At 39.9% G+C, this 12,232-nt stretch overlaps 1 protein-coding gene across 1 annotated transcript in view; it reads right to left on the bottom strand.

Annotated features, from left to right (window-relative positions):
- Positions 1 to 300: 300 nt before the first annotated feature.
- Positions 301 to 12,232, bottom strand: part of LOC125028678 — a 33,814-nt gene continuing 21,882 nt past the window's right edge. Inside the window, exons 8-9 of the mRNA XM_047618152.1 lie at positions 9,493 to 12,232; positions 301 to 4,833 (exon numbers count right to left, since the gene is read on the bottom strand). The exon at positions 9,493 to 12,232 is cut by the window's right edge and continues 364 nt beyond it. Of these exons, the coding sequence (XP_047474108.1) occupies positions 2,627 to 4,833; positions 9,493 to 12,232 (4,947 nt within the window). The 3' untranslated portion in view covers positions 301 to 2,626. The remainder of the gene's footprint in view (positions 4,834 to 9,492) is intronic.

Here is a 12,232-nt window from a genome sequence, read left to right as displayed (position 1 = left end):
CATTTCTCCTTTAGAGTGACTGCTTGACAATGAAAAATGTAACTCTGAAGCTACTATACAAGTTAATCATATGAGTATTCTGATAGTTTTGATCTTGGCTGCAACAGACAAGTAAACACAGAATCAGAGTTTTGAGTCAGTGAAATGAAATGCAACACCTGTTTTGCAGGTTACTCTGGGCAACACATGGAAGTTCCAAAATATGTAACTGACTGTTATTGTATTTCCATTTTTTCACTTTATATTGAGAATACTGCCTTCACAATACGTGTTCTATGCAGGTTAATGAATTGAGAGAACTTGTTTTTTTCTAAAGTAAAGCCAATTTTAGGTCATGTCTTTATTGCTAACGCCATGGAAACTCAAAAACATACAGTTGCAAGAAGAATATGCAAGGGATCTTCCAAGGTGCAGCTCAACTTTGGTGTCATGTTCACAGACTGTAAACGTCATGAAGGAAGACTCAGCAATGGCAATAAACAGCACAGTTTGTTTTCCTGCTATTATTCACTGTTTATACTTTTATAATTTGGCATCAATTTTAAAATACAGTATTACATAAATTATTGGTACAGTAGTAGTTAACTGACAACTGTCAGGTATCATGACCTGAGATAAAAACCATCTTACAATATTTTTTCTTTACAGAATATTTACTTAAATTGTAACATACTGGGAATTAAAACACAGTGAAAAATAAAATTAAAATATGAAGCACTAATTACAAAAGTGTCTTTATCAATGTATCCTGTGTTTGAGCAGAGAGCTTGGCATTCTCAAGCTCTTATTTATTGAAATTCTTGAAGACAGGAAAATACTTTGGTTTCATTCCTAAGAAACCAGCTTCAAAGGATACATGGTAAATCTAACATGGCTAAAGCATAATTATACAGTCCAGTAAAAAACTAAATACAGGGACAGGAGTTGCCTATCCTATAAGCCTGTATGATCAATATACAATATTTACAAGATATAAGTTATTGCTACAACAAATGATACATGGCTGAACTGATCAAGGGACAAAAAGGCACTTCCTAATTCAGACAATGTGTTCAATCTTTAGGCTTTCAAAACCTAAAATTGGTTAGTTTAGCAAGTATGGAATAGTCTGTGTCTTTTGGGAATGTTAAGGAACTTTAATGAGTATAAAGGGAGAGCATATACCCTAAATAAAAATTCAGTCTTTGAGATCATAATTCTGCTAAGTGAGAATATTGACTAAGTCCTTCACAGTTACAAAATTGGATATAAACCAATAAATTAAATATACATAAAAATATTTCTGCTATGCATTTTCCTGCATATGCACTGAACCTGCCCATCTAAATGAGATACAGCAGCAAAAATACTGTTGACAGTTGTAATCCAACTTCCTCCTTGTATAAATCCTACAAGTAAAATGGTTATCTGATACTATGGTAAAACATGAGATGTCTGGTGCTTTCTGGATTGTATAAATGACTTTGTGCTTATGGTTGAAGGTCACATGGTCCAAAGTTCAATGGAATAATGCATGACTTTGGCCTGCTGCACAAACAGGAGATGGTTGTGCAAGACTGTGTGTACCCCTGAGACGAGTAGTACCTTTGTATTTCCTTGGGCAGCTGAGCAGAAACCAAGGTGCAGCAGATTTCAAAAGACACAAAATCTTTTCACTATAACTTACACTATAGACAGCAGTACATTTCAGATAAAATCCAGTTATATATTCCAGAGAAAATCAGCAATTTCAAATCCATTTCAACACTACAATAATCAGTCTTTCATAATTAAGAAAAAAATCTTGGCTTTTAGAGTCAAAATCCCTGACTTCTTTTATAAGAATGATCAGTTCTGTTGGTTTTATGAGCTGATGAGTGAAGCTGTGTTTAAATCTTACAAGTATGAATCATATACAAATTACAAATCACCTCCAGCTTTAAACCAACAAACTGGAATGAAAATGGATTTGTAAGTGTAACAAAGTGAAGACTGCAGTGATGCATCAACATTCAATCAAGACAACAGCCTGGATCAAGTCAAGTTTACTGAACATCAGACAAGAAAAATATATATTTATGAAACACAGATACAAGAACCTATTTATAAAACCCCAAAGCCCTAAGAGCATGCATGCTTGAAGGCTGGCAATATGTCAGTCTCGCAGAGGTCTGAGGGTAAACTGCTCATAGGTTCTACACTTTCTGTCACCAATATTGCCCATCCACAGCCAGTCTATTGGCACTACACCAATGGGGTGGGAGGGCACAATTGGCGAGTTGTGTACGATGCAAATCATTTAACATGTCAGAGCATTCCTTTCAAAAATACAGCTAAAGTGACAATATCTAATTTTTAGACTGACAACATGAAAGTTTTCTATATATTTTGTAAAGCTAAACTTATGACAGAAACTGGAATTTTGAAGACAAAGCACAAAAATGTCATGACAAGATGACAATGGTCATAGAGCAAAAAAATTAGAATTTATTAAGTACTAGTCATATTACCATCAGCATAATAAGCATAGCTCATCAGCCAGCACAAGAAAAAAAAAAGGGTCAACAGGCTGTTGTCTCCCACAAGCAGGTATAAAATATTTGAGCATCATTATTTATCATCCATTACGACTAGATTAAGCCTCATGTCAGAGGGCTGTTTCCATTGATTCCTTTTCCTCTGTATTATTATTATTCTGTGCAGGGCATTGTTCACCCTCTTGTGTTGTGTCAGAGGTAATCATTGATACGTCTGGTGGTTGTGGGGGTTGATCAAGGGTTGTATTAGGAGTCGAGTGGGCAACCTCTTCAACATTCTCAACAGGGGAAGATGAAGGTGAATAAGATGCTGCTGCTTGAGAACTACAAGGCTCACTGTAAGCCCGAGTTAAGGGACCTCTCACACTCTGGACATTCCTCCGATCTGGGCTTCCCACACTGCTATCCTCTTCCTCCTCATCATCATCATCATCCTCTTCCTCTTCCTCTTCTTCAAACTCCTCTCCTCCATGGTCCTCTAAAATCGTTGTACTAATAATCTCTGTTTTGGGGGTACGGAACCTGCGGCCACTGCCAAAGCGACTCTGGAACAAGAGTGCTCGGGCTGTGTTGCGAGAGGAAGGAGGCATGATGACACCTTCACTTCTAACAGGTGGAGGTATTGGTTGAGGTGGTTTCACAACAGGAGCAGGTGGTGGGGAGTACCCATAAATGCCTGGACGTGATGCTTTCAACATCTCCACTGCTGATATTCTCTGGTTTCCCCCAGCAGAACTCATACTCTGGTTGAGAATCATTTTCTTGAAATCCACTCGGGTTGTTTGTTTTGGGGTAGAGGAGAGAGGCTGAGATTGATTTTGCTGAGCTTGTGCTATTTGCATCTGTTGGTTCTGATGTGCACTTGCAGATTTACCTGCAGAAAACTGACCGGGTTTTGAAGGTTCATACTTCATAGATGATTCCTCGGATAAATTCTGATATGGTAAAGGAGGCTCCACTTCTGTGGGAGAATCATCATCCTGTGCACTGGGTTGGGTCTGGTAGAGAGATGGTGACTCTCTGTGGGAAACCCCAGACTGTTGCTGGGGCACCTGTTGGTCAGGAGGCCAAGCACCATAGGTATTTTGTGCCTGAGGTCTTACAGTATATGATGGCAAGGGGCTCACTCCAAATACAGCAGGAGAAGTACTGCGACTAGATGAGGGAGTGTTATTCTGACCGGTGAAATCCCCTGTGGGGCCAGCCATTGTGCCTCTATGATAATTATAATACTGAGGGTGACGCATGGCAGCATATAGTTCCTCACGACTCATGTAGCGCCGTCCACGAGACAGATCACAAGCATTTAATTCTGTGTCCTCAGATATTACAGTCTGGGCTGTGGGATTAACAGCAACAAAGGATGACTGGCTGCTGTCTGGAGGAGATACTGGTGTTGTAGGCAGAGATCTTGGTCCCACACCCACACTAGCCTGATGTTGCTGATGGAGCTGTTGCTGTTGTTGTTGCTGTTGCTGTTGTTGCTGTTGTTGCTGCTGCTGCTGCTGCTGTTGCTGCTGCTGTTGTATAGTCTGATGCTGTGCTCTACGGCTATAATAATATACCTCAGCAGACGGACTACTGCGGTAACTATGATCTCCAGACATTTCACTAGAATAAGAGGAGTTCATATCAGACGATCCAGTGTCAGGAGAAGGATAGCGTATAAAACTGGAGTCATCCGCAGGCGCTGGCTTCCTTGCTCCTTTCTGTGAAGCTGCTTTGAATCCTCCATCATCATCATCAGCACTCTCCTCCTTATTCTTCTTCTTTCTTCTTAAGGGCAATGTCCAGAACCACTTTTTCTTTAATGGTTTTTCAGTTTTAGCTTCTTTTTTCTTTTTCTCCTTGTCCTTTTCTTTGTCTTTTTTGCTAGATTTATCCTTCTTGTCTAAAACTTTTTCTGGTGTGCTGGGATTGGAGGCAGCTGACCTTCTTAGTCCCCTGCTGTCCATTCCAGCTGTGTATGAAGCAACACTGGATCTCCTGGACAACTGCTGCTTTTGCTGTTGTTGCTGTTCCTGCTGCTGTTGTTGCTGTTGAGCAATCTGTGGATCGAAAGATTGCCTCCTGGAAGGTGGTAGAGAGCTGTAGCCCCTTTGGTGCCTTCCAAAGCCAGCAGGCAAAGTCTGGCCAACTTGTACATGTCGTGTCATCCCAATCCTGCCATAAATATCACTGTCTATGAGATTGTGGTGATCGTTGTAGGGAGGAGGTGAGGTGGACATGGGACGCGGGGGCTGCTGTTCCCTTCCGCCTCGACCCTCGACAACCAAGCCCACACTTTGGAGGCTGCGCTGTGACCCATACATCATACCTGAAGATAGTCATTGTTTTAAGGCATGCACTTTAAAAACATTCTTTTGTTTGAGTTCTGATACTGACTTGCTTTAAATCTAATTTATTTCAATTCATTCTTTATCTTGAAAATTTGTTCAATTATATCATGCAGATTTTATTTTCTTCAATATTCTAAGTTTCAGTAAGACAAAAAAGCACCATTGAGATAATTATATGAAGATTCTTGAAGATTTATATGCTTATCAGATCAACATTTTAAACAAAAATGGAAGTCTTTTCTTTACATATTCTGGATTACAGATTTCTATTAGAAACAGTACTGATTACTTGCCAAATGCATCCAAATAACATAAAAGTTTAAGAATACTCACCATAATTCACTACACACAACTGAGTTGCATGAGCACAGCATCACAAAAGAATGATTAAAATTCCATTTCATTTTTTTTAATTAGGAAAAAAGGTTAGTCCAGGTCAGTCAGCTTAAGTCATGGTTTCCAGCAGTTTATAAAAAACAAGCACCATAAATAATTCTGTGAAGGTGTACCACTCTGGCATTGTTGATGTCAGTGCCATCATTGTTTAAGAGAACAGAACAAGCTTCCATTAATCAGTAATACTCACATTCCATATGGAGACATAACAGACACCACAGTAGATCACAAACAACTTTCCTGATCATACTATTGTTACATCTAAACATACATTATTTCTAAAACTAATCATAATAAAGAAGTATTTCAGTTGCAAAAAATTATTGATTCTTTATTTCTTATTTTTTGACAATATGGTTTAACAAATAATTTTGGGGGGAAAATTCCCTGTAGCATCTTAATTAGTTAATATTATTATCATTATTATTAATCTATTCAATTATTATTCTATACTTTTTGTTTTGCAGCTATATATCATATTCGAAGATTATACTTCCATTATATATACACATGTTTATGTCCACATTGTAACTGAAATGTAACGTGAATGTTGCATTATCAAGCCTATTCATGCTGAGGCTTAGACATGGTCACTAGTTCATGCAGTCAAGTCTGGTCAGGCACAGGTCAGATCACACGGACAGACATGCAAGTAATAAGCATCTCATGATAAATCCTGCCACCTTTGTTCTAGCTTCGTGATCTAATTACATCATTAGATTTATGTCATATCATCAAAATTTTTAAAGCACATATGACCGATCATGAGCCAGTCAGTTTGTTGGCAAGGTTCATCTATGAAATTCAAGGGAACTAGGAGCAAACAAAAACACTGTATCGGTGGGAGGCACATGTATTAAGGGACTTGGTACAAGGCATGGTGAACCTCACATGCTGGCTAACAAAAAGAGACAACAGGCAAGGTGGAGCTCGTGGGAATGTCCAATGTGCTAAACTCTAATCCCACAGGAAAGAAACAGATACCAGTTGTCTTTGAGAAAATCTTTTTTCTTCAAATAATTTATGTGTGCAATATTACAATTGGGAGTATACCATGGACAAGGTATACAGCAATTGGAAATATTGCACATTTTCCCCTTGTAAGTGCCAACCTAAATTTCTCATAAATAACCATATAATAATAATTTACTGATTATAACTCAAGCAGACTAAAATACCCCAATGTAGTGGGATCTCTCTGCTTAATTAAGTATCACTTTGAAAAGGTCTGATCCTAGTAACCTATAAGAAGAATGAACCCCTAGGTACAGGAATCCTGATTAGGAATTTCAAGAGTAAGAGAGATGGGAGACACACAAAGAAAAAAGTTTCACTTGATATCTGCCTCTGTCTCCTGTTCCCATAAGCATGACAGCTCACCCATCCTGGTGTACCAATCAGAAGACAAAACCCAAGCATCACCACAATGCCTCCACCAACCCTTTTCCCACTATTTCCACCCTGCCTGGAGTTTACACAAAAGGGAAAAGAGAGAGCTATCATGTAAGACATACCATCATTTTCTTAATATTAAAAACAGTTCCTCTTGGAACTTTTCTTAGACACTAACTACATTTAGAAGACTAATCTAGAGAGCAATAACTTATTTAGTCAATGTTTAGCCACCAAATATCAGTGGTTTGTCATAAATCATTACTTACATCAGTGACTCCCAACATTAGAATTATGCACAGCTTCAGAAATCTTGCAATTATAATAGTGAAAAAAATGAAATTGGATACACACAAAATGTATTCAATGTTTCTTAGTATGGACTGATCAAATTCCTCCTTTGTCAAGGCTCAAAGAAGGCCATACAGGAGATGAGGAAATTCCACATTCCTTCTTTTTCAAAAGGTGTCATCACCAAAACTAGCTATGATGAGGTTTCCCAAAATTAAAAGAACTATACACTTTCTGCAAATGAATTTAAACCCCTCCTTAATCTAATCATGCTTTAGGATATTCTGTTAACCATGAAAGATTTCATCCTAAATTTTGTGAACAGTTACATTATTCTATTTACAATCCAGTAATGAAAAGCTGATTAGCAAACAGATGAAAATCACAAACTTTTGCATGCATACACAGTAATATTGGTGAGTCCTGAATTGGAGATCATATATGTGTTTCATTGAAAAAATAAGATGAAATTTCATCTCCAAAAAAGCAGCCTTTCAATTTGGAAGGCTACATTTCACTGGGTCCTTTGAACCTTTACCAAACTAGATAATCTCAACAAAACAACATGACCTCTATGATCCAATAAAGTTTTTAAAAAATAAGAGGCAGTCTAAATCTAACAATATTGTACTTTATCACAAAATAACATAACATAAACACATAATAATGTATGTGGAGAAACACATCAAATATAAAAATGCATGTCATATTATACTTTTCTTGGAGAAAAAACAAAAAAACAAATAAGAAGACTGTGTCCCTCAGCACTGGAAGTCATGAAACATAGTGGAGCTGGGACAGTGATTAAGATTCGTATTGGAGAATCAAGTGCAATGCTAAGCAATAAATGTGCAAAAGAGTACCATGGACAAAGTGGTAAACATGCGTAGGTACAAAGCAGTGTCACTAGGGGCAGTTGGTTGTATAGCTCAAATCTCTGAACTTGGTGCACACAGCAAAAAAATCACGAACATGTTTGTATATAAAGCAAATGAAAATGAAGTAAAATGTATGCTATTGTACTGAAACATAGTTTTGTATCAAGCCACTCTTGTAATAACTGATGTTTTCAAACAATTCCAATATGAAACATATTTGTATGAATACATATAAATAAAATAAATGTTCACTTCTATTTCACATTTTTCTATCAGTGTAGTGTTATATCGGCAGTGGTCTTTGTGTGTCATTGTAGTATTTTCATTGTATTTTGTTGCTAACATATTTTTACTTTTTTTCATGAACTATAATGTCTTGTTGGCAGATACAATACAGTTTACAATATTATGTATTTTGAGACAGATTCTAATTAAATTTGCCTCTTATGTTATAAACTAAAATGTATTATAAAATGGGAGCAAATCTTCCTAAGAGTTTGTAGTTTGTACTTTAAAAATCTTTTCTGAAAATTAATAATGCTGATAAACACTAATAATATACTGTACCACCAAAAGGTGTACTAACTTCCAGTTAAATATATTTGCAAAATTTGTCCAATTGCACAAACAAGAGCTTTTGACAGAACTAGAACATACTGCAACCTAGAAAACGATTACACAGCTAGGAAAGTACCGTTCATCAGCTACTAGTATACACAGCAGTACTTGGTTAGTTTCACTACAGGAAAAAAATGGCACTTATGTGACGATTAACATTACCTTGAGTGATTCACACTGACTAGGGAAGGGGATGGAATAATTTTGCTTAACTGACTATATCAAAGACTGAGTAGCCACCCTGATGTCTTTACCAAATCTCAGTATCTGTTACTGGAGATGGAGGCTTTTTCACAATCCCAACAACCCTTGGTCTGGTGCCAGCACTCAAGCTGAACTTTGACACTGGGCTGAATTTGGATTTATTTTCATTCTTAATGGCCTCATCTTTCACCTTGTTCTCCTTACTTGTACCTGCAGCTTTTGGGGATTTTAATTCATTTACTACCGCTGGATTAACCATGACCTGAGCTCCATAGAATCTGCGCCTGAGTGTATTGGGATTAACTATTTGACCTGGACTAAAAGGACTAACTGGGCGTTTCTGTGCCAGAGTCTTGCCTCGACCCAAACCTTGCCCTGCATATTTATGACTATCAAGAGAAAAGTTGAGCCTTCTATAGGTATTACCAGAATTTCCAACAGTAGCCCTTGGTCCATGGATTGTACTATTGTTTATCACTGGAAGTTCATAATGCACAGAATTGATATTGGCATGGCCTTCACCTCGATGGAATAAACTATTTGTAGCTTCTGACAAAGGGGCAGTGGCCAACTTGTAACTATTATTTCTTTGAAATGGACTAGGAATTGATCTTGCCATTTCTGTATTTGAGACTTTAATGTGATCTAATCTGAAATTACCTTTGGATGCAAAGTCATTTGATAGTCTACCATATTTAACCTGCTCTGTTGTTGGCACTGAACTAGTGTGAGTAGAAGCTACAGGTTTCTGGGAAGCTAAGCGGGCATGGGCCAAGGCTAACAATACACGATCTGTTGAAGGGTCAAGGTCTTGATCTAAACATGGTGCCTGTGACAGTGCACTACTGAAGTGAGTACCTGAATCTGTGCGCAGGTGGGGGTGAGTTAGGGCCATTGTGCTGGGTTGGGCCCCACGCCTAGGACTGGAGGTTACAGGACCTTGCACAGGGGTGGGTGCCCGGGAGGTGGTACCCCCAGGTGGGTATCCATGTGCACTCTGAGGACGCTGGGGAATCTTAGCTGATGACTGACTGCTCTGAGTGGACTGTGGGGGAGGTGTTGCCACCTGAGCCGTCTGACCTTGAACATGTACATAGGCTCCAGCACGCTGACTTCTAGGAGACATGGGTGCTCCCTGAGATGCCATGATCACACCAGCAGAAGTAATAACAGGCTGTGCTTGTGCAGTTTGCTGGTGTAACTGTTGACGTGCCTGGAATACCTCTTGCTGAGTTTGGTATAAGGGCTGTTGTTGCAAAAGCATCTGCTGCTGATGTAAATGTCTCTGAGCTTCTTCCTTTGTCTGATAAATCTGCTGTTGTAAATGTTGCTGTTGCAACTGCTGCTGTTGCTGCCGCTGCTGCAACTGTTGTTGTTGCTGCAACTGTTGTTGTTGTAGCTGTTGCTGCTGTAGTTGCTGTTGTTGTAGCTGTTGCTGCTGTAGTTGCTGTTGCTGTAGCTGCTGTTGCTGTAATTGTTGTTGTTGTAGTTGTTGCTGCTGTAACTGCTGTTGCTGTAGTTGCAACTGCTGCTGTTGAACTGCCCTCTGTGCCTCCTGTCGTGCTTGAAATATCTGCTGCTGCTGTTTCAGGTGCTGTTGCTGCTGGGTGGTCCCATAAATACTATTTGAGCTTCCAGCAAGACTTTCAAGTTTATGCTTCTCTGCATAACTCTGTTCATCTTCAGTTTTTGAAGCAAAGGCTACTTGTCTTTGACTACTTGGTGATTGCGGCTGTTGTAATGTTTGTTGCAGTCGTTGGTGAGGCAGTGCCTGAGGCGGGCGAGACTGTTGGCCTGTCAAACTTGTTGATTGTAATGATGATGGTGCAGGTGCCATGCTCACAGCAAGGGGAACAGTGGTAGGAGCACTAGTGCCTTTTGGGTGCATTGGGTACAAGCCTGGTTTTATCTGCTGCTGTTCTGTGGAGGTGTGTAAAACAGGGTGTGAAGCTGTGCTGGAAATTGTTTGTACAGATGGTGTCATGTGAGACTGAGTAGCTGTTGTTATCTGAGGTTGAGGAGTTGATATTACTTGTAAAGGTGTTGTGAGAGACTGTGTAGATGGACCAGTCTGTACAGCTGGGGCAGCATGTGATTTTACATGGGGTAATGTCTGGGAAGAGGGGACTGTCTGAGGTTGTGAAGAAGGAGCTTTAGAAGTTACGGACTGAGACAAACTGGCTTGCACTGGGGTCTGGGTTTGGGTTTGAGTATGAGGCTGAGGGGTAAATTGTGTGGCTGAAGTAGGGAGGGGCTGCTGAGGCCTGTGTGCCATTGGATGTGGTTGAGGTGCTGTAATAGTAGTAGAGCTAGTCGTTGGAGGTGGTGGCAGCGGTGTGTGCAATATACTACTTGGTGCAGTAGAAACAGAAGACTTCATGTGGGACACAGTCATTGTTTGAGAAATACTGGTACCTCCTGAAGCTTGAGGTTGTGTTGTATTTACAACCTGTTTGATGTATGGACCAGGTTCAAAAGATGAGTGTCCTTTGCGTCGTGGTAAACTGTCTGACGAATAAACAACCTTTCCATCTGAGTTCAACGTTACCCGAGCACCTGGCTTAGATGGATTGACTTTCCTTCTCTCCAAAGAGTTAGTTGGTGTAATTACAACATTTTGCTTAACACTGGTGGGTACTGCACTGAATGGGTGTGAAGCAGTTGTTGTTGGAGGAGGAAGTTCCTTGTAGGATACTAATTCAGAGCTGTGTGTCTGAGTTCTCTCACTTTGAGATTTTGACAGTTCCTCTTTTGATAATTGCTTTTGTAATTCAGCCTTCTGCTTGTCATCACTCTCCTGTGATAACCTTTTTTCTCGTTCAGCTTGCTTGACCAATGAAGGCCTAATCAACACAGGCTGTTCAGGGTCTGGGCGGGCTGGGGAGGCTACTGCTGCTGTATGCATAATACCTTTTAGATGAGCATTGATGTCCCCATCCTTACTGCGTGGAATGACAGTAAGTGTTGGGGTGTAGCCATGTGGTAACTGTGGCAACTTTGACAGAGTGTCTTTCTTTTCACTGCTGCCATCATCTACAACACTTCTACCACCTCCAGTAGCACCTCCACCTTTTGCACCAGTATTGTGAAAAGAGTGCAGCTTTGCAGTAACACCAGAAGTACTACTCTGACTGGCAAGGGTGCCATGAGATCCCTGAGCAGGTGCTTGCTGTCCCTGGTTGTCAAGCTGCGATCCTGAACTATCACGAGAAAGAGGAACACTTACAGACCTGACACTTTCATCATCACTCTGTGGAGGAGTTATAACACACATGGAAGGGATACGACTTGAATTTATGGTTGTCTTCACACGGAATATTTCCTGCCTATCAACTTCCAGGTCTGACTCAGAGAATTCAAGCTCTGGTGAAGGTAGACTAGGCTGACGAGGACTTGTGGGTTCTGTGGGAGAACTGGAGGTCTCTCTACCACTATCACCATCCCGAGAACTCCTGCTGTCACCATCCTGACTCCCACTCTTGTCTGGAACATCCCCAGCCACATCTTCACGAGAGGAAGTGGATCCATTCACATGTATTACTGTTATCACACTTTCACGATTTTCTTGTTTTCTCTCTAAAGAGCTCACCCTTTGTGG

This window comes from Penaeus chinensis, chromosome 9 (genome assembly GCF_019202785.1).
Source record: "Penaeus chinensis breed Huanghai No. 1 chromosome 9, ASM1920278v2, whole genome shotgun sequence".
Taxonomy (NCBI): domain Eukaryota; kingdom Metazoa; phylum Arthropoda; class Malacostraca; order Decapoda; family Penaeidae; genus Penaeus; species Penaeus chinensis.
Note: the sequence above shows the minus strand (reverse complement) of the source record. Positions and strands in the feature narration are given on the sequence as shown.